This window comes from Leptonychotes weddellii, chromosome 15, assembly GCF_054177405.1.
Source record: "Leptonychotes weddellii isolate Sample4059 chromosome 15, ASM5417740v2, whole genome shotgun sequence".
Taxonomy (NCBI): domain Eukaryota; kingdom Metazoa; phylum Chordata; class Mammalia; order Carnivora; family Phocidae; genus Leptonychotes; species Leptonychotes weddellii.
Genome location: NC_138383.1, coordinates 993193 through 1019904, shown reverse-complemented (window position 1 = coordinate 1019904; position 26712 = coordinate 993193). Strand labels below are relative to the sequence as shown.

The 26712-nt window shown below is 62.0% G+C and overlaps 4 protein-coding genes across 16 annotated transcripts; 1 reads left to right on the top strand and 3 right to left on the bottom strand.

Annotated features, from left to right (window-relative positions):
• The first annotated feature begins 1308 nt into the window (after positions 1 to 1308).
• On the top strand, positions 1309 to 2064 carry NPB (neuropeptide B). Its single transcript, XM_081804137.1, has 2 exons — positions 1309 to 1551; positions 1652 to 2064. Exons 1-2 carry the CDS (start codon positions 1309 to 1311, stop codon positions 1778 to 1780), a joined length of 372 nt encoding a protein of 123 aa, XP_081660263.1. The 3' UTR covers positions 1781 to 2064.
• Positions 2065 to 3765: 1701 nt separating this feature from the next.
• Positions 3766 to 10773, bottom strand: PCYT2 (phosphate cytidylyltransferase 2, ethanolamine). Of its 3 annotated transcripts, XM_081804239.1 has the most exons (13): positions 10611 to 10772; positions 8769 to 8857; positions 8070 to 8231; positions 7755 to 7821; positions 6908 to 6992; positions 6673 to 6717; positions 5889 to 6027; positions 5636 to 5718; positions 5312 to 5389; positions 5042 to 5107; positions 4893 to 4958; positions 4517 to 4605; positions 3766 to 4423 (listed from the first exon to the last, which is right to left on the bottom strand). In XM_081804239.1, the coding sequence occupies exons 1-13, from the start codon at positions 10697 to 10699 to the stop codon at positions 4312 to 4314; spliced, it is 1170 nt and encodes a 389-aa protein (XP_081660365.1). In that variant the 5' UTR covers positions 10700 to 10772; the 3' UTR covers positions 3766 to 4311. The 3 variants fall into 3 exon arrangements, with proteins under 3 accessions (XP_081660365.1, XP_081660366.1, XP_081660367.1); XM_081804240.1 differs by lacking the exon at positions 8070 to 8231 and having other exon boundaries at positions 10611 to 10773; XM_081804241.1 differs by lacking the exon at positions 10611 to 10772 and having other exon boundaries at positions 8183 to 8231; positions 8769 to 8852.
• A 338-nt stretch (positions 10774 to 11111) lies between these two features.
• Positions 11112 to 17333, bottom strand: SIRT7 (sirtuin 7). Of its 5 annotated transcripts, XM_081804236.1 has the most exons (11): positions 17175 to 17333; positions 16967 to 17104; positions 16739 to 16843; positions 14642 to 14712; positions 14471 to 14543; positions 13724 to 13822; positions 13413 to 13649; positions 13191 to 13271; positions 12923 to 13029; positions 12388 to 12473; positions 11585 to 11774 (listed from the first exon to the last, which is right to left on the bottom strand). In XM_081804236.1, exons 1-10 carry the CDS (start codon positions 17265 to 17267, stop codon positions 12464 to 12466), a joined length of 1014 nt encoding a protein of 337 aa, XP_081660362.1. In that variant the 5' UTR covers positions 17268 to 17333; the 3' UTR covers positions 11585 to 11774; positions 12388 to 12463. The 5 variants fall into 5 exon arrangements, with proteins under 5 accessions (XP_081660358.1, XP_081660359.1, XP_081660360.1 ...); XM_081804232.1 differs by lacking the exon at positions 12388 to 12473 and having other exon boundaries at positions 11112 to 11774; XM_081804235.1 differs by lacking the exons at positions 11585 to 11774; positions 12388 to 12473 and adding an exon at positions 12531 to 12815.
• Positions 17334 to 17391: 58 nt separating this feature from the next.
• Positions 17392 to 26712, bottom strand: MAFG (MAF bZIP transcription factor G). Of its 7 annotated transcripts, none has more exons than XM_081804237.1 (3): positions 26526 to 26712; positions 22325 to 22387; positions 17392 to 22222 (listed from the first exon to the last, which is right to left on the bottom strand). In XM_081804237.1, the coding sequence occupies exons 2-3, from the start codon at positions 22358 to 22360 to the stop codon at positions 21770 to 21772; spliced, it is 489 nt and encodes a 162-aa protein (XP_081660363.1). In that variant the 5' UTR covers positions 22361 to 22387; positions 26526 to 26712; the 3' UTR covers positions 17392 to 21769. The 7 variants fall into 7 exon arrangements, with proteins under 7 accessions (XP_081660363.1, XP_081660364.1, XP_030894811.1 ...); XM_081804238.1 differs by having other exon boundaries at positions 26530 to 26607; XM_031038951.2 differs by lacking the exon at positions 26526 to 26712 and adding an exon at positions 25973 to 26119.

Sequence of the window (26712 nt, the reverse complement as noted above, 5' to 3'; positions counted from 1 at the left end):
CTCGGGGCAGCATGGCAGCCCTGTAGCATCCTGGAGTTTCCTGGCCTCCCCCCATCCCCCGCCCCACCTCCCCTGCCTGGGGGGGGGGTTTCTCCTGTGGCCCACGACTGTGTGCCTGGGGCATCAGACCCTGAGTGCAGCCTCGCAGGCTTTCCGGCCTTGCCCTTTGGGGTGGATGTCCTCATTCTCAGAGGTGTCAACTTGCTCAAGGTCACGGCCCCTCCTGTAGGCTGTGCCTACTTTCCTGCCACTTGGAGGGCTCCAGCCTGGTCCTTGCAGGGCCTGCTTGGCCTCAAGCTGGCCATGCAGTTGCCCACCAGGTCCTGTCCACATCCAGCCATCTGTCTCCTCCCAGGAAGCTCAGGGCCCCTGCAGGGTCTTCTCAGGACTCCAGAACCTCAGCCCGCTCTCCCTCCCCCAGGACGCACAGGCTCACACCACCTGCCTTTGCAAACACTACCCTGGCTTCCCGTCACCCCCTCCCAGCTCCTGCCCCCCCCCAGTGCTCCCTTATTTTCCCCCCTGGTGAGCGGCTCCAGCCAGCTGTGTTTTCCCCTTTGGCTGTGGCTTGAGTCAGGGACTGGGTCTGATTCATCTCCCGTTGAACACAGGTGTTCAGGAGAGATGGCCTGAGGCTCCCGAGGGCAGCCGAGGGCAGCCGGCCTGAGGGCAGAGCTGGGTGGGAGGGGCCTCTGGGTTCCTGTCAGCTGTCCTTTGGCTCGGTTTCCAGAGGTCAGGCCTGGCCTTGCCGTCCACCTCCTCCTAAAGGACCCCACCTGTAGTAACCCTGTTAGTAGAAGCTTCGCCCGTGGGTGTGAAACACAGTGTGGCCCCCAGGCCCACCCAGACTTTGATGTCTCCTCAAGAAGCCCTGGCCCTGGGATCAGTTCCCCTTTAGGGCAGGAGAAAGTGTCCCCTGGGCAGTCATCTCTCCCCAGCCTCATGAGCACCGAGGACCTCTGGGAGGGGGGGCGGTAAGTGTTAGGGCTGGGGCGCCCTCGGGCTAGTTGGGGGCTCAGTTGCTGCCCAACTTGCCCCCTGCTCGCACTGAGACCCTATCCGGGCAGGACCCTGGACAGGGGGCGCGGCCTCGGCCCCCCTCCCGGAAGGTGCCGGCAGGGGCGGGGAGGATGGGGGCGTCGGATCCCCCCACAGGCGCGGGCCCCCAGCGCGGGAGGCACGGCTTCTTGCGGCGAGCGGGGGGGCCCGACGGCCGCTCTGCGCCCGCCCCCGCGCCCCGCTCCGCAGATATAAGGCGGCCGCCGCCGCGTCTCCGAACCCCGCCGCCCGCCCGCCGCCCGCGTCCCCATGGCCCGGCCTGCGACGCTGGTGGCTGCCGCCCTGGCGCTGTGCCTGCTGCTGGCGCCGCCCGGCCGCGCGTGGTACAAGCCGGCGGCGGGGCCCAGCTCCTACTCGGTGGGCCGCGCGGCGGGGCTGCTGTCCGGCTTCCGCAGGTCCCCGCACGCGCGCCGCTCCGAGCCCCCCGCGAGCGCGGGACCCCCGGGCCGGGCGGGCGCTGTCGTCGAGCCGCGCACCCGCCTGCGGAGCCTCGTGAGTGCGGCCGGCGGGGCGGGCGGGGGGCGGGGGCCGGGGCGGGGGGGTGGGCGCTGGGGGGCGCGCGGGCGGCCCTTCAGCCTCCTCCCGCCCCCAGGCCGTGTGTGTCACAGACGTGTCCCCGAAGCTGCGGAGCTGCGAGCGGCTCCCCGACGGCCGCGCCACCTTCCAGTGCCAGGCGGACGTCTTCCTGTCGCTGCGCGCGGCCGACTGTCGCAGCGCCTGAGCCCCGACCCTGCGCCCGGACCTCGCTTGGCCCTCGCCGCCCAGCGCCCAGCGGGAGCACCCCAGCGCCTCCCTCCACCCCCGCTCTGAAAGGCTCCCCGAATAAACGAGAAGCGCAACCGGCCTCTGAGTGGGCGCGGGCAGGGTGGGCAGGGCCCCGCCGGTCCCCAGACCCCAACTCTGCCGCCAGACGCTCCCAGCGCTCCCCACCCCCCGCAGGTCTCTCAGGCCACTAGCCTCTCCCGGAACAGCCTGCACAGACGCACCCCAAGCCCCCGCTGTCTCCCCGCCTTTGTCCACACAGCTCCGGGGTCCCCCAGTGTCCTCCAGGAGCCAGTTCCAGGTTTGCCCTCGTAGCCTCCTCCGACCACCCCACCAGGTGGCCCTCCTGCCCGGGAGAGTCCCACTCTGGGCCTGCCTTGCTTCCGGGCTTTCCTGAGGACAAACTCTTCCTTACTGGAGAGGCAGCTACTCGGGTCACTCCTTTCTTGAGGTCCCCTCAAAACACCTCAAAGTACTAGGCTCAGGGCAGTGAATCCATCTGTTGAAGGAATGAGTGACGAGGCCAGGGCAGGATTGGGGGGGCAGCTGGACATGCAGTTCCAGGGTGAGAAGGGGCTGCTCACAGGCTGGACACCGAGAGGCCGGGGGCTCTGCATTCACCTCTCCCCTGACCCACAGCCAAGCAGGTGGTCCCCACAGCCGTGAGCGCCAAGGCGTGGCTGTGAGGGACCACGACTCCGCAGCAGCGGCCTCTTCTGCTCCACACTCAGGCTTAATTCCCTCCTTTACTTGTCGGAATCTGGGTTCATTCCCGCCCCCGGCCCGCTGAGGCTGACCTTGAGTTCCCTTCAGAGCTGGCTTCCAGGGGGCAGGAAGGCGAAATGAGGCCCAGAGCTTGTCTTGGGGTGTCCCCCGCCCATGGGGTGTGGCTGGCCAGCTGGGCCTCAGGGAGGCCAGGGGACTGGCCCTCCATTCAGAGGCTATCCGGGGGGGGGGGTCCCACAATCCCACTGCACCTGAATGGACGTGTCTCCGGGGGCACTGACTTCCCGGACCCCCAGGATCTGGGCCTCCGCCAACCGTGTCCCAGAGGGCTCTCTGGCTGCCGCAGTCCCCAGCTTAGAGGGGTTGCTCCCGGGTCCTCCCCCATCCGAGTCAATGCAGGACTGGCTGGTCCCTCCTCGCCCCCCTGCTCAGGGGTCCAGGAGTCTGAAGTGTGGGGAAGCCCAACACCACCGCGCCCCTGAAGCTGGGGGCCCAGATGGGGTGGGGGTCTAGGGAGGGCCCCGTGCCTCTCACAACTTATACCCCAACTTGGGTAGGGAGGCAAGGAAAGCTGGTGCCGGCTGCCCAGCCGGGAGGGTGACATGAGCTTTCACGGTCACTTCCCTTCCGTTTCCCGCACGGGGTTCTAAGTTAGGCCTCGTGAGTGGTTACGTCGGAAGGAAGAAAAGGACAGGCCGACCGATCAGAGGAAAAGGATGCCAGCTCTCCCCTTCTATGGGGCCAGGCTACAGGTGCCGGGCCTCACCTGGATCAGTAGCTGAAGGACGGATGCCCTTCTGGGGTAAGGGGCCGAAAAGACACCATCACAGTCCTCGCCTTTGAACAAAACCAACCAAACTATTGCCCTCACCCCAACCAAAACGAAGAGGTGACCAGGGTCAGCAGCCTGCAGCTGCTGGGCTGCTCCCAGCGGGCCCTGACTTGGAGACGCTGAGATTCTTTGGACCCAGTCAGGGAGCCTGAGCCAACTCCTTCCTGGATGCATGGTCCCGCGCAGAACCACGGGAACCAGCCTCCCACTGGCCTGTGACAGACTCCGGGGCCAAGCACCCACTGGGCTCTTGCCCCTGGGAGGCAGCCTGAGGAGTCTGGGGTTCCTAAACTGGGGGATGCCTTAATGCCAGGCGGCCTGCTTCCCCCCCGGGCCCCCACCGTGTGGATGGTGCTGGGGAGCAGGGCCAAGAGCCGGACACAGAATACCTCCGACCAGGTTTATTTGGTTGTACACCAGCCAGTCAGATACAAAATCGAGAACAGTCTGTGGGGAGAGCAGCAAGGCTGGCCCGGGAAGTGGGGGGCACGGTGCCCAAGAGCCAGGCCCAGGGCACCAGGGAGCCCACACGGGAGGCGGCATGGTCTGTGCCCTGAGGAGGAAAGGGGGTGCCCCCTTCAGGTCACTGCTCCCCTGAAGCTGGCTTCCAACGAGGCCGGGAAGGCAGAAAGTGCCAGGCGGTAGGGGTGTCCTGGGTCTGCAGGGGCTTGGCGGGGGCGGGGGGGAGCAGAAGCTGGGCCTTCACCAGCACACAGGGTGGCGCCCCTCTGGCTGAAGGTGCCCGCTGCTCATCCCGCCCACTGGGCTGCTCCCCCGTGCTGGTGCGGAGGGGGCAGCATCCTCCGAGAGCAGGCCAGGTAGAGAGGAAGCACTGCAGCTTTGTTAAAAACTGTGGGAACCAATCTCTCAAGGCGTGGGAAGCAGGGCAGGGAGGGGGCTGGCCCGTGGGCACGCTTGTGACCTCCCTCTGCTCAGAAGTCACAGTCGCTCTCCCTCTCACGCTGTACCTCCTGCCGCCTCCTGGCCTCCAGGAAAGCCAGCTCCTTGGCCTCTTTCTTCTGGTTCCGGGCCTCGTACTCTAGCCTGGGGGCCGGGCTGTGGTGAGCTGTGTGCCCAGGCCTGGGTCCTCAGTGGCTGTCTGCGCCCCACCGGGCCCAGCCAAGACCTCTCCCTCACCTGTTCTTGATGATGCGCTGGACGATGAGGTCCGTGGTAAGGTCACTCCCGCTGTCGATCTGACAGAAGATGCCCCTTCTCTTAGGCTCCTGGAGGCCAGAGGGTAGGGAGAGGCGATGAGGGCCCTCCTCTGGACCCCGAGGAGACTGCCCAGCTGCCTGGGCCTGGAGGGTCCTCACCCCAGGAGGACCAGGACACCGGTATGGTTACTCCCGCTGCTTAGCAACCCGCCTCCTCATCCCGGGAGGCCACTTGGCAGTTACCCCCCAGCCAAGCTCCCAGACAGGCACTGTGAGCCCGGGGGGTGGAGGGGGCAGGAGGCTGGGCACATCACACACAACCACCTCGTGTCCAGCAAGGGCCCAGCACGACCCACCTGGTAAGGATCTGAGCCGTCCTTGTCAGGCACGATTTCCGTCTTCCCGTGACATACCAGGTCCACCTGGGGAGGGAACGGGGGTCAGGGAGCCCGGCGCCCTGCACTCAGAGGGCCCTCCCTGGGACCTGGCCCACTAGGGGCCTCACCTTGAAGTGGTCCAGGAGCTCTGCTGTGACCGCATAGGGGGCCCCGATCACCACTTCTGACACATACTACGGGAACAGGGAACACAGGTGGTTAGCTAGGACCTAGCTAGGTCAGAGAGTGGTGGGAGAGGGCGCTCGATGATAAGGAAGCAGGGACTGGGGGGGAGGGGGCAGCATGGTGGGGCTGGCTGGCCGGAAGCTCGAGGCTCCTGGATGCCCCCACCAGCTTGGGCAGGAGACCCCACCCAGCACAGCCGCCTCGGCACATACCCGGCAGGCCAGCACGCTCAGGGTCCGCTCGTGCAGGTTCATGATGGGGTAGTTCTTCCCCTTGTAGTGGTTGACCTCCTAGAGCCAGATGAACTCAGGTGGGCAGGCAGGCTCGGGCAGGTGGGGGCTGGAGTCTCCCCCACAGCCCCTCACGGGTGCCCGCTAGTGTGGGGAAGCCCCAGTCCCCAGGAAGAGGCCCCGGTGTGCCTCCTCTGTCTCTATCAGCACCCCAAGCCTCACCCCTGTGGGCCACCTGCACCCAGCCTCAACCCCAGGAGCCCCTCAAGGGCCCCCACACCCTATCAGCCGGCCGGGGAGCGAGACCTGGTCAAAGTGCAAGCCGGCGATGACGTATGGCCTCTCTGCCAGGCCGTGCACCTTCTCCAGGAAGTCCACGTGGCCGATGTCTGTGCCCGGGTTAAGAAGCAAGTAACAGGGAAAGGAGCAGCTGCCCGCAGGACCAGGGGCTCCAGCAGGTTCCCTCGAGCTCCGCCCCAGTCTGGGGGCCGTCCCACGACGCAGAGGTGCACACAGGGCCAGGGCGGGGGCCACCCTCCCACTTGGTCCCAGAGGATACGGAACAGGTCGAAGGCGCCGGCCACGTAGATGACCGTCTCCCCTGGCTGAGGTTCCTTCCCAGAAGCAAACTGGATGATCTTCTGAGACGTCTGCAGAAACTGCGATACCCCTGTCCAGGGGTTCCGCCCCCCAGGGCACTGGAAGCCGAGAGCGCTCTGGTCAGTGACCGATGCCTTGCAGGCACGTCCTTGACCTGCTCCCACCCCACAGCCCCTCTCCTGCGGCCGGGGCTGCCTGCATCCGCCTGGCTGGCTGGGAGCAGGAATGGGGGCGACGGCCCAGAACGCCAGACCCCTAGCTGCAGCCTGCCAGCGCCCTCGGTCACGTGTGTGCTCTCAGCAGGCACACGCCTCCGGCAGGACACCGTGCGCTAGCCAGCGGGGCCCCGTCCACACCAGGGCCAGGCTGGAGAAGACCCCGGTGACCAGTGGGATGCGTGGCTCCGCTCTGCGGCCACAGTGGGCACTGTGCAGCCAACAGCACTGGGCCGGACAACGGGCCCAGCAGTGGACACTGCCCTTGTGGGGACCCAGCGCCCTGAGCCACCTTCTGGTCACCTGGGACAGCGTCTCCCTGGCGGGTGTCAGGGGAGGGGGCTACAAAGGGAGAGAGGGCCAGGCCGCCTGGTTAGAGACCACCGGCTCAAAGGCGGTCCTTGCTCCTCCTCCGGGCCAGTACCCAGGCAGTGCCTGGAAGGCAGGGAGCTCGGTGAGCGTCCCAGCCAGCCCCAGGGGCAGCCTGGGGGCATCAGACACTGGCCTGGCTAGTATGGCAACACTCACCTTACCAAAGCTGTCTGCGTATTCCCGGTACTCAGAGGAGATCTCCTGAATGGAAGGATGGGCGACGTTGAGGAGCCTCGCCCCCCAGACATGGTCAACCCCAGGGCCTCAAAACTTGCCATCCTGGAGCCCACAGAGAGACAAGGACAGGGCAGATCGGGTGCTCCCCCCCTCCCAGCAGTGTCCTCAGCCCTGGGACCTCGGGGATCCCGCCCCTGTCCCCCCCCAGACTCACGTGACCGCTGTGATGGGCCTTGGTCACCAGCAACATGCGGCCCACGAGGTCCGTGGTGGACACGCCCTGGGTGCGCTGGCACTCTCTGGGGACAGAGGTGGGGTCAGGGCTCACATCCTGGACATGCTCCAAAGTCCCCACCTCCAGCTCACCCCACCTGAGGGCGGCCCTGCTGTGGCCCAGCCCCCTGCCGTGCTGTGTGCGGACCAGGCAGCTCCGGGCGGCTCTCAGGCCGCGACAGAAAACCAGGACCAGGAGCGCAGGGAAGACCACTACACTTTCATCCACTGAAGGAAACGACAGAGCAGAAGTGTTGCTGAGCCCCAAGTGTGCAGGGCTGGGTGGGCAGGTCCCTGCCGCACCCATGTCCGGCAAGGCCAGGGGAACCAGGCCGCGCTGCTGGGGCAGAAGCCGCCGGCCACCAGGGCTTTCTGAGTTAGGGTAACGAAAATAAACTTGCGGGCGCCTGGGGGGCTCAGATGGTTAAGCGTCGGCCTTCGGCTCAGGTCATGATCCCAGGGTCCTGGGATCGAGCCCTGCGTCGGGCTCCCTGCTCCTTGGGAGCCTGCTTCTCCCTCTGCCTCTCTCTCACGAATAAATAAAAATTAAAAAAAAAAAAAAAGAAAAGAAACCCCCTCCCCGGCCACAGCCCCCGTTCTTACTGCTGGCCAGCCACCCTGTGACTACACGGGACCATACAGGACGGTGCGGGTCTATGACACTCGAAGCCCCACTGGGCAGCATGCCACCCTGTTCCGGTCCTGGCCATTTTCCTCGCAGGCAGAAAGAGCCTGGGGGGAGCTTCGAGCCCCGTTCCTGATAAGGTGGGACCCTCACCGGGACTCACCTGTACCTCCCAGCCTGCTTCACTTCCTCGTAGGTGTCACGGCCATCTACGGTCAGTGTGATGTCATCTAAGGAGCAACACACGTGTGAGCGTAAGGATTCTCAACCCAGACCACGTGGGCCTACAGGACCCTCAACCCTCATCCCAGGCTGGCCCCGGTGTGCACGCACTCTTTCTGGGAAAGGACCCGAGGCCTTCTCAGATCCTCGAAAGGCTCGGTGCTGCTCCCCAAATGCGAGGAGGCCCCAGCACCCCAGCTGCCCTCCGGCCCGCCCAGAGGCCCCGGCACTCTGGGCCCCAGCCCCACCCACTCACTGCCATGGACACAGAAGTCGCAGCTGTACTTGTCCAGTGTCTCCAGCGTGGTAACATAGGGAGCCGCCGGCACCACCTCGTCTACCCACTTGATGGCCTGCACCATCTTGTACCTCTCCTCCTGAGTGAACACCGGGGGCCCCTTGTGCTTGGAGATCTCCTCTAGAGCCAGAGATAGAGCAAGAACAAGACGGGTGACCTCTGCAGGGCTGGACCACAGGCTCGCTGGCCTCGGGAGCCCCCTCCCAGCACCAAGCAGGGTCTGTAACCACATGTGAGCTCACGGCAGGCAGCTGTCTCTTTCCCTGGGCCCTCAGCTTGTCACAAGGGCTGGACACCACCCTGTCTCTATGGGCCAGTACAAGTGCTCAGGATGTGTTTGCTGGATAACTGCGTGGTTCCCTCACCCAACCACAGTTCCAGGTAAAGTCCTTAGACAACCAGGCGCTCCGTCCTCCAGGGCCCTGGGAACCAGGTTGTGCGGGGAGGGGAAGTGGGCAGCAGGGCCAGAAATGTGATCCCTTGGCCGCACTGCTCAACCAACCTGCTGAGCTGCAAGGTGGAAAGCCCTGAGTGGGCTCAACCTGGGGCTGCAGGTGGCATGAAGCTGCTGAGCTGTGCTCTTCGCAAGGATGGCCTTGGGCCTGGCCCAACCCCTTGCGGGGCCCTGTAAGGTCAAAAGCAGCAGCCCCAGCTTACCATCGGTGTGCACACCCACGATGAGGTAGTCGCCCATGGCCCGTGCCTGGCGCAGCTGGTTAGAGTGGCCATAATGCACCATGTCATAGCTGTGGAAAGGACAAAATGGTGAGTCCCTGTGCAGAGGGTGGGACTGAGCAGCTGGGAGTGGGTGTGTGTGTGGGGGTGCGGCCTTGCTCCTCTGAGAAGCTGCCACTGGGAATTGCTCCGGGGTCTGGCTGAGCCTGGGCTTTCAGAGGGGAGGTGGGCACTCAGCTCCCCACACCACTGGTCCCTGGCCAGATTTAACAAGCACGACAGCGGCTGGGCTGTGCCCAGGAACAAGGCCTGCTGGTCCCCAGGGCTGGTGAGCACACAGAACAGCCTCGGCTCCCCATAGGTGCCATGGAGCCCCGTCCTCTGCCCTCAGCCCCTCCTCTCACCAAATGCAAACAATGGGGGGGGCCGGCCCTTTAATCTGTAACCTCACATTCATTTAAACTGGGCTGGACTCTGTACTACCCTGAGGCAAGTGGACAGTCTTCGGGACCAACACGAAACAAAGTCTGACAAGTGGGTGAAGGCAATTACTAGTTTTGGAAATCCTGCTCCCTCCCCCATGGCCTCCAGAGACTCAGCAAGGCTTTGCTCTCTGGGGCCAACAACCACCTCCCTACCAGCTGGTTCTAGAGCTCTTATCCTCAAATCTGGGCCTGAGTAAGGAGTAACTTCTCAGCTCGAGGCCCACTTGCTCTGTGTGTGCTGCAGAGGACCCCAAGTTGGCCCCACACCAGCTCTGTTTCCTTCCAAAGCCTCTCGTCTCCTGAGTAGGTGACAGTGTCCCTGCTTCTCCAGGTGACTCAGGCCACCCGGCGCACAGAGCTCTTCCGCTCCCTGACACCTTTTACTCCCACCACAGCACACCACGTCCCAGCACACAAGCCTGTGGAGTCACACGGTTCTGGCCCTGGGGTGAGAGAAGAGGAGAGTCCACATCCAGGAGCCTGGCTGGCCCCTGAGCTCACTGGACAGGCTGGACTGGGGGTCCACAGTTCGGGCTGCAGGGTGGTGCTGGGTCTGGGATGTGTCCTAGCCACTGTGGCCTTGTGGCCGTGGCTGGCCTGCTGGGGCAGGGACCTGGTCAGACCAGGGCCAAGGTCAGAGTCCACCAACATGAAGCCAGGCTCCTCTACCCAAGGTGACTCAGGCACAGCTGCAAAGGTATGGCAGCCCCCCCCCCCCACACACACCCTCGCTCTCCTCTGAAGCCATCAGCTGTTCTTTCTCTGATTCCATCAAGTGAAGATGCGAGAAAGCATCACAGTGGACAAGCTGTCAGTAGAGGTCAGTTTCCCTCTTATCTGCTAACAGCTCCAAACTTGAAACAACTCCGGGTCTCGGCCGGCCAGAGGAGAGAATGGATGGGCACTGTGGCCCTCCTGGGAGGGACCCCGGAGCCCGGGGGCTTCACTGGGGGTCGTGGACACAGGCAATTCCTGCCCCGACGCTTGCCCAGACACCCGGGAGAAACCCTCCGACCTCGCGGCAGGCAGGCTGGGGAGCCGGACATGGAGACCGCCGCGAAGATGCTCCGGGAGCACGGCTCCCCGGGTATGAAGTGATCGCGCTCGTCGGGACCGGACACACGCGACTCGCGCCACCACCGGCCAGACTCAGGCGGCCCGGCGGGCGGCTCAGCGGCGGGCCCCGGAGCAGGAGCGCCCGCGTCCCCAGGAGGGCTCCGGGACCGGGAGCCGCAGGCCCGGGCCGCCGCCGCCTGCCGCTCGCGACACACGGCCGCCCCGGGGCTCCGGGCCCGGCCGTCCCCGCCCCCGGCCCGCCCGCCGCCGCCGCCGCGCTCACCAGCCGTCGCACCACACTCGCACGGCGCGCCTGCCCTCCGGACCCGGCGGCTCTGCACCGCCTGCCGCCCCGTGCCCGTTCCGGATCATGGCCCCGCAGCGGCGGCGCGATCCGGCCGGCTCCGCGACTCTCAGCGGCCGCCGCCCGCCGGCCCCGAGCACGCCCCGCCCCGCCCGACGCACGCGCCGTCACGCGGGCCTCACCCGCCGCGCGCGGCCAATGGCGAGCACCGCCCCTCCCCCGGAGCCCCGCCCCTTACCGGCTTCGCGCCGCCAATGGCGTGAGCCGCCAGAGCCGAGCCCCGCCCCGCCCCGCCTGGCAGCCTACCGCGTGCCCAGGAGACCCCGCCCTCCGGCGCGCTGGGCCAATAGCTTGCGCGCACCTTGCCGAGGGGGCGGGGCAGGACCACGTGGGGCTCCGCCCGCTTCCCCCAAGGAGCCTAAGCTGGGCGCCGGCGCCCATCTCCGCCCCCGCAGGGCAGTCATTCGAGGACACGCGCGAGACAGTGCAGAGATGTTTAATGACAATAAAAAGGCCTGCTGAGCGCCCAGGCCCAAAACCACCCCTCTGCCGCAAACCCAATTCAGAAAAAGGTTGCTATAAAGTCACCGTGTTTTAGTAAGAAGCAGTAGAAATAGGCTTGAGGCCCCTGAGACTAGCCCGGTGAAGGAGGAAAGGCAGCCGTGTGCTTCCTCCTGACTGGCCAGTTGTGAAATAACCCGAGTTCTGTTCTTGCACAAAGGCATGGCTGCCACCTCTTTAAGAAGAGGCTGGACAGGCCAGGTGTCCTCCGAAGGCCCACGCCCGAGGAGGCCACAGCAGTGCCAAGGCGGCTCCCGCTAGAACCAAGGACGAAGCAGTCCTCCCCGGAGGATGCTCGCGGGACCCCGGGGCTGTGCTGGCCTTGCCCCTGAATCATAGTTCCGTCATCTGCAAAGTGCCAGTTGTTCTTGTCCAGCACCAGGTTACGTTACTTTCTTCCTTTTTGTGCGTTTAGTGCAGCCCTTGCCAAACCAGCCACCTAGGACAGGGGCTGAGCTAAGTGGTGCACCCCGGTCTCCAGACGGGGGCTCCTCCCGGCTTCTGCACAGCGATTTCCGAGTGTGGCTCCCTTCTTCACCTGCACGTAGGGGAGTCGCCAGGGAGAAGATTGGGTCCTGCCACCTACCGAAAAGGAAAAGCTAGGTCAGGCATGCCTGGGAGCCTCTGTCACAACCTGCCCCAGGGCGGGAAAGCTGACTGAGGAGGTCACCCTGCTTCCCTCCCCCTTGTCTTAACTGTGGCCAGGCTTTGCTTAGTGGCAGCTCCACTGTTCCTGAGCTACAGAACAGCTATAAGAGGGGTAAGCTCCCCAAATAACTCAAAGGTCAGCACTCACACTAGCTCAGCCTCTGCAGAACTCAGTGTCCTTGCTGGTGATGGAGCAGGACGTGCACACCCAGGATGGGGCAGCAGTAGCCCCAAGAGGGGTGAATCACTAGTAACGCTGGACCCCACCTTTCACTTGTATGGCCAGGGGCAGGTGGACCAGACCCTTTCCCTCTTCCCAGACTGCAAGACTAGATGGGGGGGGGGGGGGAAGGCCAGCTGACTAGGGAGGTGTGGCCTATAGACTACACCATGAAGAGATCATGTGTCTGACTGAGATGTAGAACCACATATTATAAACTTAAGATACAGATAAGCACTGATAAAGAAAATGAGCTATGTAAAAAAAAAAAAAAAAAGTACAGTACACAATAGGCCCACATTACATAACACCACAAACATAACATACAAGAATTGCCAGGCCCAGAAGGTGAAGGGATCCTTAATTCTTGAACCCTTTGATTAAAAGAAGTTACTGATTTCCCCTATAAGACCCTGAAAATTCACAGAGAAAGAAAGTGTAAACTTTTTACTCAATACATATACCACGTCTAAATTATCACAAATTCTGTATTAAGATACAGTTTAAGCTTCCCCAAAGTATGCCAGCTCCCCAAACCAAGTGCACCAAGATTCTGTCTGACTGCAGTTGCCGAGACCACATCCCTTCAAGGCACCTTCCCGTCCAGGCTGTCTGAGGTAGAAGGGGGACTCTCCAGGTGCATACTGGCACATTCCCTCTCCCCGCAGGGAGTCACACCAGCCAGGGCGCCCTAGCTGATGCCTCAGCCGCTCCCTGCGGGGGCCACCAGGCTGCAGTCACACCTCAGACACCATCTGCAACAATTCAGAGCATTCTCTATGCTCAGTTCACGAGAAAAGACAGACACGGCCCATCCACACAGGGGCAGGAAAAGGGGGGGATGCACCCGTGCCCCCCTCACCTGCTATAGGGGGGAATCTCCAGGCCCAGCTCATCCATGAGGAGCTGCATGACGTCATCACACTTCCCGTGAAGCTTCAGAGCAGCCCAGTCATCCTTTGGGGTCCACTGGGGACACGGGAAGGCGAGTGAGGACACCTCACTTCCTCCCAATGGCCCTTTCTCAGCCAGACCTCTGTGGCCCATGAGTTCAGGACACCAACGTCCCAGGAACTCTCTGGTTCTCCTGTTCTAAGGTCCAGATCTAAGGAGGTATCTGTGCAACTCACCTGCAAGTTCACAATGTAGAGCTTGGGCCGCCGGCTGGGGGGCTTGGTCATGCACCAGAGGCGAGGATACTTCTTCAGAACCTGTAGGAATGGACGGACAGACAAAAAGACCCCACACACAATAGGGAACAAAGCTCTAGGAAGCTAGGGTCTAACACTGAGCTGGCAAGGGGCTGGCAGGCTCACTCCCCTCCCAGTCCATCCGTGGTGCTGTTCACGTACCTTTAAGCTGGAACCTAAACACAGGATCGTGTCGGCTTTGCTGGCAGCCTGAGTGGCTGCCTCCCAGTTCAGAGGCTGCCCCAGCGTCCCCCTCTCCCCAAAGTGCACAATGGTGTCCCGGAGCTGGGCCCCGCACTTGTGGCAGGCCCGGCCCGTCTGGTGCCGGTGCAGGGCGGTGCGCTCGGTCACGTCGAACACCCTCACGTACTCCCTGTTGGGAGTGCAGGCTGTACAGACCTGAGGAGGAGAGGGCAGTGTGAGCAGGAGCCGCTGGCCCGCACAGGCCCCCGAAGCCCAGTGGGACCGCTCACTTCAATGTACATGTTCCCATGGAGCTCGGAGATGGCCGTGCGAGGCAGACCACTCCGCACGTGGAGCCCGTCGCAGTTCTGAGACACCACATGCCGCACCTGGAGGGGAGACAAGGGCAAGGCAGCAAGGGGGCTGCGCGGTGTGTTCAACAGGGACACCATCCTGAACCCTGCCCAGAGCCCAGGCCGGGGGCGACTCCAACCCTGCATGAAGCCTCAAAGGCAAAAGAGAGAAGCAGGCCCCAGCACAACTTGGGAGGGCCCTGGGTGGGAAGGGCCCCAGGCTGCCCGCAACAGCTCTGAAGCGCTTGGCGAGCTAGGAGGGCAGGTGTTTGCTCTCAGCTGGGAAGGGCCCAGACCGACGCTCTCTTGGCTCATTAGGTTTCAAGTCACCGAAGGACCCGGAGGATGGATCCTTCCCCACTTGGCTGAAAGTGCTCAGCAGAGGATCCCCAGAGGTTTCCCATGAGCTTCCCCTTTATTTAGGTGGTTTCTGAGATCTGTCTGGACAATGTGATAGAAACACAGGGGGAAAGAGCCACCAGCAGCTCTGGGCCTGAGGCAGACCCTATACATGATTCCTGAGAGACACTCAAGCCAGGAGTCTAAAACACTTGGTAAGCGCTCATCCCACGTCCAATGGCTGACAGAGACATGAAGCTGTTGCCACTCAGGCACAAAGGTGGTCCTCCGGGTTCTGCCCCAGGCACCCAGCAAGTGTACTTGCTAGCCACACCAGGTTCTTACCAGCTTCTGCTCGTGTAGGCGGGCGATGCTCATGTGGGTGAGGGTTGGCTCGGCCTCACTCAGGTCAGCAGCACTGCCAGGTGGAAGGGAAGCACAGGTGTGGGGAGCTGTGAGGGCAGGCCCATGCTGCCTGTGCTCGACTGAGTGGGAAGGCTGCCCTGGGCTGCTTACCTAACGCTTCTCCCTTTCTGAAGCAGTGTCCACACTCCATTAGGGCCCCGGTAATCTGGAATAGAGGCTGCCTGCACGTTCAGAAAGAAAATAAACCCAGTGACAATGCATCACTGTAGGAACTGGCGAAATTCGCAAGAGTGAAAAGCAAATGTTTTTCTTAATGTGTTCCAGGCCTGTCCGTGCACAAGCCTCTATTCATTCCAGAGGCTCAGCACCTCCTAGTGCAACCTGCCTGAACCCACAGAGTGGCTCCTTCCCTCTGCTCAGACCCCTGCTCCCACCTGGTCTAGCTCATCCCTCCAGGTTCCAAGGAGTCCTAACGCCTCTGGGAACCTCTCCAGCACAGAGTACAACCTGGGCTCTGCAGCCACATCCATCCTCTAAACCGAGGGAGAGGACTGGTCAGGCTCATCTGTGGGTCCCCAGGGCCTAGCCAGCGCTCAGGGAAAGTTTAGCACGTGGTGAAACCCTAGGTAGGAGTGCTCATCCATCCCGATTCTTACAACCTGATAGTGTTTCCTGCCCTACCTTCACAAAGGTAAATACCACTGAATTTCTCTAGTTCTCAACCCAGTGAAATAAAGTCACCCCGAGAGAAGACAGAAGGTGTGCCAGGATCAAGGAGTCTTGTGTTCCCCAGGCTGTAGTGACCTGCCTTCTGGGGAGCCCTATCTCCTCCCTGTAGCTTAAGCTCAGAAAAATGCCCACCCTGAACAGCATGGTTCTGAATCACACTGAAGAGAAATGTCAGAAATGAGAACGTAATGCTCAGAGCAAACTACAGAGCAGCACTCCCACAGATGACAGGAACACACATGTGACTGCAAGAAGGAGACCCCGCTACCAGGGCTCCGGGGTCTGCAAGTCAGGGTAGTCAGTGCCCCTTACCCGGTCTCACTGCTGGGCCTCTGAGCTCATCCCTGTTTGGAGGGTCTTACTCTCACCCTTGCCTGTAAAACCTTACTCAGCTTTCAAGACCTGGCCTCAATGCTGCCTTGCACAAAAAGCAACTGGATGGCTTTCCCAGCTCTGAGGGGATGTGTGTGTGTGTCTGCATCTCCACTCTAGCAACCTAGCACAGCCAGCTTTACCTTAGCTATCTGCTGACACGCCATAGTCTCATCACCGACGGGCTTCTTGAGGACAGAAATCCTCAAGGTTCACCTCTGCTGGCCTACACGTGAGTCACACTCAACATGCACCCATTAAGCAGACAAATGACACTCTCAAAGCTAACCATATTCCATGGCCCAAGATGGCCTCTCAATAAAACGTGCCCAAACCCTTGCTTTCTACTTATTTTCCTTCAACGTTTAGAAAACATGATGCATGGGCAATCAGGAGACAGTTCTGGGCTTAGCTCCGCCCACATAATCTTGGGATAGTGATGAACCGTTCTGACTTCAAATGAGGAGGTGCCCACAAACACTGAAGTACCATGTCCTGTTTTATCCCTCTTCCTTTCTTGTTTCTAAATATGTATCACAAAAACTGCAAACATTTAAAAAGGTTTATCTCCCCACTGAAGTTTCAAGCGGAGTCATTTCGAGTTTCTCCAAGAAAGAATATTTTGGGGGGGGGGGTAGGGCGCCTGGGTGGCCTGGTCAGTTAAGCCTCAGACTCTCGGTTTCAGCTGAGGTCCTGATCTCAGGGTGGTGGGATCGAGCCCCGCCTGGCGTGGGGCTCCGCACTCAGCGGGCAGTCTGCTTGACAGTGTGCTCCGTGCACGCACTCTGTGTCTCTCAAATAAATAAGTCTTGAAAAGAGAAGAGAAAAGAAAAAAAAAAAAGAAAAGAGAAGAAAAGATTAGATCAGCGGGGCGCCTGGCCAGGTCAGCCGGAAGAGCGTGAGACTCTAGATCTCAGGGTCGTGAGTTCCAGCCCCACATGGGCTGTAGAAATTACTTTTTAAAAATAAATAACTTGAAAAAAGAACATCAGGGCTGTTTGTAAAGTGAGTTTTTTGTGAATCAGTACTGACACTCAGAAGACTCCGCTCGGTCCTGGGGTGAGTCACCCAGAAGGGGGCGCCCCACACCCGCCCCTTGCGCCCGCGGTCTGCCCGGGAGCCGAGCCGGGGGCGCGGCCGCCCTACCGTGCTGATCCCTGCGCCGGTGTAGACCACCAGGTACTTGGCGTTCCGGACGGCGCCGGCCAGCTCCCGCACTTTCCTCCGCAGCTCCTCCGGGTCGTCGCACACCTGCCGAGACGCGAGGCCGGTCCTAAGCCCCGCCCCCGCCCCCGCACGGCGAGAGGCCCGGCCCCGACCGTCCGCGGACCGAGCCCCGCACCGACCGAGCCCCGGGCGCGCCGCGGGACTCGCCTCCTCCTGCCGCCGCTTCAGGCCCTCGCGCCGCCTGCTCCGGCCCTGCAGCTCCGTCACCAGGTCCTCGCTCTCGGCCAGGAGCCGGCCCTCCTCGGCGCTGCGCTCGGCCGCCGCCTTCCTCAGGATGCGCGACACCTGCGGGCGCGGGGCGGGCGGTGAGGGCCGCGCGGGCCGGGGGCGCGGCGCGGGGCGGGCGGCGGCGTACCTGGCGGAGGCGCTCCCGCTGCTGCTCCTCCCGCAGCCTCCGGACCCGCTCCGCCGCCTTGCGCTCCGAGCGGCTGGGACCCCCGGCTGCCATCGCTCCCGGGAGAGCCGCGCTTCCGCTTCCGCCTCCCGGCAGGCCGCGCACCAGCGCATGCGCGCGAGGCCCGCCCCGCCCTTCCGGCCCCGCCCGCGCGGCGCGCAAAGGAAGCACCTGACAGTCTCTTTAAAAGGTGTTTATTGATCATATACAAAATAAAGAAAACCTTATATATCACAAACATACACTATGTACAGCAATAAATACCCGGGGTCCGGCCCAGTGCCGCCCCCCTGGACAATAATTTAGCAATAAATACTGCACAGGGCAGGGTGGGCACTGAGGCCGAGGCCCGCCCCAGGGAGGCCCCTCCTCACCTGGATCTTCATCAACCCCTGCCAGCCCTGGCAGGTCCCAGGGAACCCCCACCTCCCCCCTGGTTTCAGCCCTAGGCAGGACAGGCAGGGTCTGATCAACTCTGCTTGGACCCAGCCTCTCAGCGCCAGGAGAGCACCAGAGCTGGACACACGGGACAGCCCTTGTCCTGTTGCCCTAAGATGCCAGGAGAAGGCTTTCTGTACCCACTCCCGTTTGGTTAAAGGCTTCAGGGAGTAGCAAATTGAGGGGATGGGGAGAAGGGAGGGGCTGGGACACAAGGTTGCTGGAGGGGCTGTCCCCTCGCAGTTCATCCGGGGCACACTCTCCTACACTCCAGCTCGGGCTCGCCAGACACCCACGCACCAAGGCGCTGCTCCAGCGTGGGGTGGAAACGTGCGCGACTGGCCCAAAGGTACAGCACACACTCAAAACACACAGGCCTGAAGCGGGACAGGCCATACCCCTGCCTCTGTGTCTTCCACTTCTCCCCACCTGCTCCAAAACTAGACAGCCAACAGGAAGGCAATAACGCGCCAAAAAGAATTATTCAGTGGCTTCTGGGGGGAAAAAAATCGTTACTGTGTTGGTTCCTTTCACCAAACCACAGCCTAAAAAAGTAACTTACAAGATCCCAGAGCGGAAATGGTGCTGCAGGCTGTGGCTTGGGCTTCCCAGCTGTGGACGGGAACTTTAGCCAACTGGCCACCTCAGAGAGGGAGGCAACAGGGGCAGGAGGGGGCTTGACCACCTGTCCCAAAGCAGGCTGCGGCCGATCAGAGCCGTGGGCTCAGGCGCCGACCACAGGGGCTGCTGCTGACGGTCAGAGTTGCGCACACAGACCAGAAGCATGGACCAAGAGCCCAAGAGCCTCCCGGGGAGACCCGGCATCCGGCAGAAACCAGCACCCACACAGCTGAGCAGCCGTGTCTTCTCACCGGTACAAACAGCAGTGCTACCCAGCATGGCAGCAGCCAGGGCCTCGGGGAGGTCTCCCTGGGGACATACTCAGGGCAGAAGCTGACCTGTTCCCACAGGGTTCTCCTCTGAATCTGAGTGTCCGTGTTGGGATAAAGGAGGAGTGGGGGCAAGGGCTAGATGGGAAGGTGCACATCACGGTTTACTTAGCGGGCAAGTTTGGGAGACTTGGCTTCAGCCAAAGCCCTCGATTTGCTGTGTCAGAAAAGTCGAGGAGAAAAAGAACACAACACCCTCACAGTAGGAAAACTGAATTAACAAGAATCAGAAAGACACCAAACCAGTCACGTGTGGACACAGGCTCTACTGTCAAGAAACCAAGGTGAAGGGGGAAAGGGGCAGAGTGGCCCCATGGGGTCGGCTTGATGGGAACGGGATGTTCCCCCAGACCCAAGGAACAGCTGCTCCAAATCCAAAAACCTTGAAAGGAAGCATGGCCTCACTAAGTCCAGAAGCTTCTTCTATTACCTAAACCAGACCTGCAATTTCTCTTCTACCTGGGCCCACCCTCCAACTCGCCTCTCACGTTCCAAACCTGCCTCCTTCCTCTGCTCTCCAGGTCTCCAGGTGGCAGATGGCCGACTACCTCCCAGCCAGCACCAAAGTGGGGAGCGTAAATGGATATGGAGGGCACGGGCTTCTCCCCCTCTTCAGGGAGTCTTACGATGCGATTCCAACTCAGTGCTGCTATGACCAACATCAACAACTTTCGTCTATACCCTAGGTAGACAAAGCCACACGGCAGGGAGGGGCAGGAAGCCACTAAGTATTGAGAGTCAACGGTCAAAATCTCCACTGCAGGCTGACCCGGCACAACCAGGAACGACAGGGCATCTAGGGCCAAGAGAAGCCCATCCACATGACAGGAGCATGTCCCCGCTCCTGTCCCATGGGCACCCTGGGGATGAAAACCCCGCTGCCCAAGAAGTTACACCCTGCCAGGCCACACTGAGTTTCTTTTCACCAGCCCACACGTCTGTGCTTTACAGGGTTCAAGGCCCCCAGAGAAGCCAACCAGCGACCTCCAGGAGAAGGTCTGGAGGCTGAGGCCCATGTGGCCAGAGACAGGGCAGTAGCCTCTTGAGGGCCGGCACTGCAGGCAGCTCCTGTCTCATGCCTAGGAGGAGCTTCTGGAGCCAAGTCTGGAAGACTAGCTGCCTCTGCCAAGGGGCCCTGGGAAGGTGGGCTCAGCCCCGGAGAGAAGCACCTCCACGAGCTGAGCAGCGCATCCCTGGAAGACACAGATCCCAAAGGGAGGCGAAAGGAGGCCCAAAGCCAAGAGCTGGCGCAAGTTCAGGGCGAGGTGAGGGACAGGACCTGGGCCTGGAGACCACAGCCCTTGTTTGGCACTGGTGGAGACCCCCCACCCCGGCCCTCAGGAAGGGAGAAGGGGCCACCCCAGACGAGCCCCAAAACCACCTGGCTTTGCCTGGGAAGCATTCCTTCACGGCATGGAAGCACTGCTAGGGTAAGTGGGCAGCAGACCTGGAAACTCCCACGTGGGCCTTGGGGTTCCCCTGATGAGGCCCACGTGAAGCCTATAGGAACAAAGCTGGGGTCAGCGACCAGAGCCCACACGTGTTGACTAGAGGCCAAAAGGAAGACACCTGGGGGCACCCAGTGACTCTGTGGTCCCTGCAAATCTGCCAGCCATGGCCAGAGGCCGTGGGTGTGGAAGCAGTGGGGGGGGGGGTGCTCTGGGATGGCCCCTCGTTTCACCTGCCCTGCCCCTGAATCAGCCCAAGCCTTACACAGACATGCGAAGCCAAGGCTGTGCAGAGGTGAGAGCGGCAGAGCCCCGGATCTGATCCTCTGGGGTCCTGGGTCAGGCACCGAGGCAGAAGGGGCTGGGCTGGCGGGCAGACCCCCAAGCGCTGCTGGAGCAGGCGCTGCCCAGCACCCCAGTCCAGGCCCAGCAAGCCAGCAGAAGCAAAAACACAACCAAATCCAAAAAACAAACACGGGATTAACAGACACAAGAAGTGACACCCACAGGTCAAAGGTCACCAGAAGCACCAGCACGTGACGCTGCACAAGACCTCACCAGGCACGGACGACACCACGGCACCGGCAAGAGACGGAAGCAGGAAGGGCGAAGGAGTAAGTCACTTTCGGTACAATTGCAAAAGAGATAGCAAAGAGGACGCCAGGACGCGCCTTGTGGTCGCTCACGGCTTGGCTTTTTTTTTTTTTTTTGTCTTTTTTTAAACTAAGTTTTATAAATAACGTCTGATAACTCTGTGTATATAAAAACTAAACTCCAACAGCCACAAAGACTTGTCCATAAGTTTACAAGAAAGGGATTTTTTTTTTGTTTGCTTTTTTTCTTTTGTTAAACTAGCAAAGTTTCTATTATACTTTCCTTCCTCGTCCATATATACGGTCAAATGTTCTTGTTTTTTTTTTTTTTAAAAAGACAGTTTTATAAATACTCTGCAGCTCTTTTTTCTTTAGCTTTTAAACATATAATTTAATAACTTCGTAAAAGGAACTCCTCTCTTTTAAATAAAGGGCTATGTAACCACACAAATAGGTCATGTAAACAGTGACACGGGACCCATCGCAGGACACTGGACACACCCTTCACGTATGCTCACAACCAGTGATTTAGTCTTGTTCAGTGCAATGCGTCAGGCTCGAGCGCCGTGGCCCCTGGCCCAAAGCCACGGAACGCCCCCATCCCTCCCAGTGCCTGTAGCGCCCAGGCTGGTGGCCCACCCACCCAGGGCCCTCGAGGACACCCTACTCGTTGGAGCAGAGCCCATCTATGCCTGCTGGCTGCACTGAATCACAGCCCCTGCCAGCCAGCAGCCGTCAGGGCCTGGGGGCCACCCGGAGTGGACAGCAGCCCCTCCTGCCCTGGAGCCCTCCCTGCTCCAAAACACGAGCCCCATGCGCTCATTCGATCTTTCTCTGTTCCCACAGGGCCAACTCTGGACGCCAAGCCTGCATGGCCTTGGTACAAAGGGGACTGGGGCAACCGCACGTCACCGCCGAACTGACCAATCCCAACGTACAAAACACACGATGACAACGACGAGATCAAAGGGGCTCAGCCCGGCGCCCCTGGGGTGCAGGTTGTGCTTTGCAGGGAAGGGAGGAGGCAGGAGAGGAAGAAGAGGAGAGGAGAAAGAAGGGGATAGGGCTGCCAAACTCGCCATGCGCCTAATGGCCCCTTGCAGACCCGCCCGGGCAAGCGCGCGTCCCTACGACCGGGCGTCCGTCTTGGACTTTACTATCGTGATGACGCTGGTGGCGGCCACCTTGCCAGGGACGAGGGGCCCCAAGCCGGCAGCGAGGGGGCCCCGGGCCGGCGCCACGGGGCTGCGGGCCACGGTCCTGGCGAAGTTCTGCAGGGCCTCGTACTTGGAGCGCAGCGCGTCGAGCTCCAGCTTCATGCTCGCGTTCTCCGAGGCGAGCTTCTCCACCTCCTGCTGCAGCTCCGCCTTCTGCTTCTCCAGCTCCTCCTTCTGCGTCACCCGCTTGACGCGGCAGCTGGCGGCGTAGCCGCGGTTCTTGAGCGTGCGCCGCCGCTGCTTCAGCTGGATGATCTCCTCCTTGGACAAGCCCCGCAGGTGCTGGTTCAGCTCCCGCACCGACATGGTCACCAGCTCCTCATCAGTCAGGCTGGTGCCATTCTCGCCCGGCTCCCGCTTCACCTGCGGGCAGGACAGTGCATGAGGTCAAGGCTCCGGGGGGACCGCCCACCTTGTGGCCCGCCCCCCGCCCCCCTCAAGGCACCGCCCACTCCGGCCGCTCACCTTCAAGGCCTTGTTTCCTTTATTGGGGGTCGTCATAACCCGGGGGCACAGCAAGCAGGCACTCTGCGAGACAGGGAGCGGAGGTCAGGACCCTGGAGACTACTCCCCTCTCCCTCTCCAGGCCACACAGAGCCTGGGGAAGGGGCCCAGCCCCCAGCCTCACCTCTCACCTCACCATTCCCAATACCTGGCCCCGAGGACCACCTGCCACCCTTCGTCGGGTAGGCTGCTCCCTGTCCGCCTTGTCCCTAGGGTACCCAGTGGGTCTGATGGGGGAAGGGGAACAGAAGGGCTGTTAGAAAGGCAGAGACCAGAAAAGGGCCTTGGGAAGGGATGAGAGGGATGCAGGAAGGGCCAGCCTAGAAGGAAGCCGGGAGCTTTAAAAATAACCCCAGTGTGCGCCCCAGAGCATGGCTGTTCCTGGCGAGTCACGCTGACTCAGCACATCGCTCCCGCTCCCGCTCCCTCACCAGCCTGGCCTGGCACTCCCCAAGGCTGCCAGCCAACACAGCCCCAGGGGACCCACAGCCTAAGCAGAGCACTGCTAGGGCCAGAAAGGCCAGCCTGGCCAACAGCAGGTGAGGGCTGGGGCCAGTGACCCTGCACCTGCGTACTCCAGGGCCCTACCTCCTACAGCCACCTCCCCTTAGCTGGCCCTGTCCCCACGAAGGCTTAGGGGCCAGTGGGGACTCAGGCCAAGAGGAGGATGAAGGAGAGCCCTGATTCTCCCACAGACTTTTCACTTGGAAGAGCTCAACTGTTTTCAGCATTGGTGGGAGCCCCCCCGCCAGGTGGCAGGCATCCCAGCAGAGGCTGGGCTCAGCCCACCTCCACGGCTGATGGAGCAACCTTCCTGTGGCTTTGGATTGCGGCATTTTGTGCCCCTGCCCCACCCCATCCACGCTATTTCCTAAGAGTGCCGGGTTGGCCACCCAGGGGGCCTGCTCAGCCCCCTCCTGCCCCCTCCCCCCCAGCCAGGGGTCACTGCCCATAGCACAGGGAACAACAACAAAAGGACTTGGGGAGGGGTGGACCAAAGGGCCCCCTCACACCCATTCAGTTGCCCTTCCCACACTGGGCCCTCACTGTCTGCTTCCTCAAGCCCTGCCAAGGACGTTTCTACGCACCTAATCCTGCAATTCTGACTCAGCCAGCCCCCATCAAACCCTTAGGCAAGGACACTCCCTTTCAGCCCCCTACTTCCCAGGTTAGGCGCAGAAAGGTAAATGGCTGGAGGGAAAGTTGGACCACGCCTCCCTGCTGCAGGAGGTCATAAGCACTGCAGGCAATTCTGGGCTGGGGGGCCTTCTGACCCTCACTGGGGAGATAAAGCACGGGTTAGGGAGGTGGAGGTGCAAGGTGGCTCCAGGGTAGAGCCGCCACGTCACGTCACCTCGCCTCACCCCGGGAGGTGCCTCACCACAGCCAGCCAGGTCACCCAAGGCGCTCAGGCAGGCCCTGAGGCTGGAGTCCCACGGCTGTTCCGGAGCAGAGGATGGAGAAGATAGTCGCTGGAGGTCAGAAGATCCTCAGGGCCCCAAATGCACCCTGGGGGCCAGGATTTCACGGCCAAGCTGGAGGGCCTCCCCCAGCCTCGAGTCTGAGTCGGGGTGCAGGGACACTCCCCTGGGTCCTTCCATTGTCAGCCCAAAGGAAAAGTCCTGGCACCAGCTTTGCCCACCAGCCATCCTCCCTCCTCCACCCCTGAATGCTGAGCACAACGGTGACTTCCTGAAGAGATCACACACAAAAGTGCCGAGCGTGGCGGCTGGGAGCTGAAAAGTGCCTCCTCGACAGATTTCACCCTCTGCAGAAGGCCTGAACTCAGCACAAGTGCAGCCTCTCGCCTCCTAATCACAGGTGTAGCGTACGTGTGCGTGCGGGGGGAGGGGCAGGGCTCAGCAGAGCCAGGGCTTCAGCCTCCTGAGCCAGCCTCTGCGCACCTGGGAACACACACAGATGTGACAGTGATAGCCTCTGGGGACGGACTGTGAGAGAGAGCTCAGGGCACCTCTAGAAGCCAGAAGAGGGTATCCAGGAGGCTGGATTAAGGAAAAGCTTCCTCTTCTCGAAGGCCCAAAGACTGGTCCAGAGCTGGGGCCCAGTCATCCTTACCTGCTCACCTTCCCCAGAGGCTGAGCCACACTGGTAGAGAAGGCACGGACAGTCCCATGGGCCTGAAATCACCAAGGTACCCTGGGCCACCCCCTCAGGCTGACAGCCAGCTGGGAAGGGAAAACAGGTTCAGACAGCTCCATCCCTGTACCTGGGCCCAGACTCTAGGATGTGAACACTGGGCAAGAGGCAAGACAGTCAGCCCCTGCTCCTTCTCCTGGCCTGCAAACTCTAGCGGCCAAATCTCCCAAACAGTGTGGCCCCAACCTAGCCTGACCTTCCTCCCACTCTGCCCTTCAGAACCACCTCCTGCAAAATCCCTCAGCCACTGAAAGCCATTCCAAAAAAAAGTCGAAAACTTAATTTCCACCTAAGAATAAATGAGAAGACTTAAAAAAGTACCCCCTTCAGGAATCTGCACTTTGCTAAAGTATAAAATTCCAGCCAAAAGATCAGCTGAAGTGTTAAACATCTGGCATCTATAAGCCCAAGGCTAAGTATCTATGAGAGCGTGTGTGTGCTGGGGGGAAGGGGTACCCCCGAAGGCGAACCACAAGGCCAGCCTGACCTAGCCATGAACCCCTAGGCAAGAATGGTCAGCTCTGGTCGAGACAAAGCACCCTACCCCTGAAGTCCAGACACCACCCACACATTCAGGAAAGGTAGCTCAGGCCACACCACCCTTAGGCTGTCACCCCCGAGAGGCCCGACACCCACAGGGCCACAATCCTTACTAACACCCACACGGCACAGAGCCCCAACCTCAAGTGGGACAACTCTAGGGTGATCGGGAACTGCATCATTCCGCTCCATGCCTTCCACACCAGCCCACCAGCCGTGCCCCGAAGGCCAGGCACCGTCAAAGCCACGGCCACCTGCAGCTTTGCCCCATACCCCAAGGCCGGGCGGCGAAAGGGGCAGGGCCTGCTCACCGGACACCTCACTCCCCAGATGTCAAAGTCCTGCTGCTTCGGCTCATTGGCAGTTTCCTGGTAGAGCTGCACCTGCTTCCCCTGCCCTGTCCACTGTCCTCCAGGACTTGAGTACAGGCACCCCTTTTTCTCCCACTGACTCCCTCTCTGGCCAGGGTGTATCCCTCTCTTCCCCGCCCAGGGGCTGCCCAGCCTAGCCAACCAGACCAGTCACAGGGAAAACCTGCTTCCCAGCCTGGCAAGCACGGCCCCCCTAAGCTCCTCCCCTCCTCTCACTCCGAGAACTATTTCCCAGTTTGGGGAACTGTCCCAGACGCTGGTCAGGGACCGGCTGCCTAAGAAGAGCATGCCTGGGAGGGGATGGGCAGGCCAGGGGCTTCACATTCTGCCCGGAAAGATAACCTGCACCAAGGCCCCTCCACATTCTCCTCACTCACCCTGCCTTCAACTCACATACCAGCCCAAACTTGAACCGGTGCCCCAGTCCCTGGGCCTGGCCCCTTCCCCAGTTTCCCTCCTACTCTTATCTTCCGTCCTTTCAGACCCCAGGCCCCAAGCTCAAATCCCCCCGCCCCAGGCATCAGAATGAGCATCGAGTGACCTCATGCTGATGACTCAGCAAGTCTCCCTCTGGGCTCTGGCACGCGTCTGTCGGAGCGAAGCCGGCGCGAGCAGGGTCTTCCGGGCCCCGCCACGTGCCGCCCCCTCCCCCCCCAGGCCCAACGAGGACCCCTGCGCCCGGGGAGGCGGACACAGACACCTGATGAATCAGCAGCTAGAGCCGGGGCCCCGAGGCTCTTCCGCGGAGCCCCAGGCGCCCCGCTCGACCCCACCCTTTCCTCCCGCCACCACGGCCGCCCCTCCCACCAGGATGCCCGGGGCTCCGCCGAGCGAGCCCCGCGTACGCCCCGCCCCGCCCTCCTCCGTCCCCCGCGACCCATCCCCAGCATCCCCGGCGCAAGGGCCAGGAGCTGCTCCTGACCCGCGGGGAAACCGAGGCACGGGCCGCCAGGAGGGCGCAGGGGAAACCCGAAGCCAGGACGCGCGGCCCGCGCCGCCCCCGGCCCGCCAGGAGGAGCCGCGGCCCCGCCCGCCCCCACCCCGGGCCCAGAGCCCCCCCGCCAGCCGCCCGCCCGGCCCGCCGCCGCACTCACCCACCACACTGCGGGCCCGGGCGGGCCGAGGCCGGGACGGGCGGGCGGGCGCTCCGAGGCCGCGCGGGGGCTCCGGGCCCGGGGTGGGGGCTCGCCGCCTGCGCGGGCCGGGCCGAGCGCGCTGGGAAGGCCGGGCCGGACCAGGCTCGGGATCCGCCGCCGCCGCCGCCGCCGCCGCCGCTCCACA

What these genes read in the sequence shown, in the direction of transcription:
- NPB (XM_081804137.1), top strand. Translation starts at nt 1,309, where the DNA reads ATGGCCCGGCCTGCGACGCTGGTGGCTGCCGCCCTGGCGCTGTGCCTG. An exon ending in GCACCCGCCTGCGGAGCCTC is followed by an intron (nt 1,552 to 1,651) that starts GTGAGTGCGGCC and finishes TCCCGCCCCCAG; the next exon opens with GCCGTGTGTGTCACAGACGT.
- PCYT2 (XM_081804239.1), bottom strand. Translation starts at nt 10,699, where the DNA reads ATGATCCGGAACGGGCACGGGGCGGCAGGCGGTGCAGAGCCGCCGGGT. An exon ending in CGACTTCTGTGTCCATGGCA is followed by an intron (nt 7,822 to 8,069) that starts GTGAGTGGGTGG and finishes GTTGCTCCTTAG; the next exon opens with ATGACATCACACTGACCGTA. An exon ending in CAGCGCATCATCAAGAACAG is followed by an intron (nt 4,424 to 4,516) that starts GTGAGGGAGAGG and finishes CCCGGCCCCCAG; the next exon opens with GCTAGAGTACGAGGCCCGGA.
- SIRT7 (XM_081804232.1), bottom strand. Translation starts at nt 17,267, where the DNA reads ATGGCAGCCGGGGGTCCCAGCCGCTCGGAGCGCAAGGCGGCGGAGCGG. An exon ending in AGCGGGAGCGCCTCCGCCAG is followed by an intron (nt 17,105 to 17,174) that starts GTACGCCGCCGC and finishes CCGCGCCCGCAG; the next exon opens with GTGTCGCGCATCCTGAGGAA. An exon ending in GCCTACACGAGCAGAAGCTG is followed by an intron (nt 13,823 to 14,470) that starts GTAAGAACCTGG and finishes TCTCCCCTCCAG; the next exon opens with GTGCGGCATGTGGTGTCTCA.
- MAFG (XM_081804237.1), bottom strand. Translation starts at nt 22,360, where the DNA reads ATGACGACCCCCAATAAAGGAAACAAGGCCTTGAAG. An exon ending in AAGGAAACAAGGCCTTGAAG is followed by an intron (nt 22,223 to 22,324) that starts GTGAGCGGCCGG and finishes TCCTGCCCGCAG; the next exon opens with GTGAAGCGGGAGCCGGGCGA.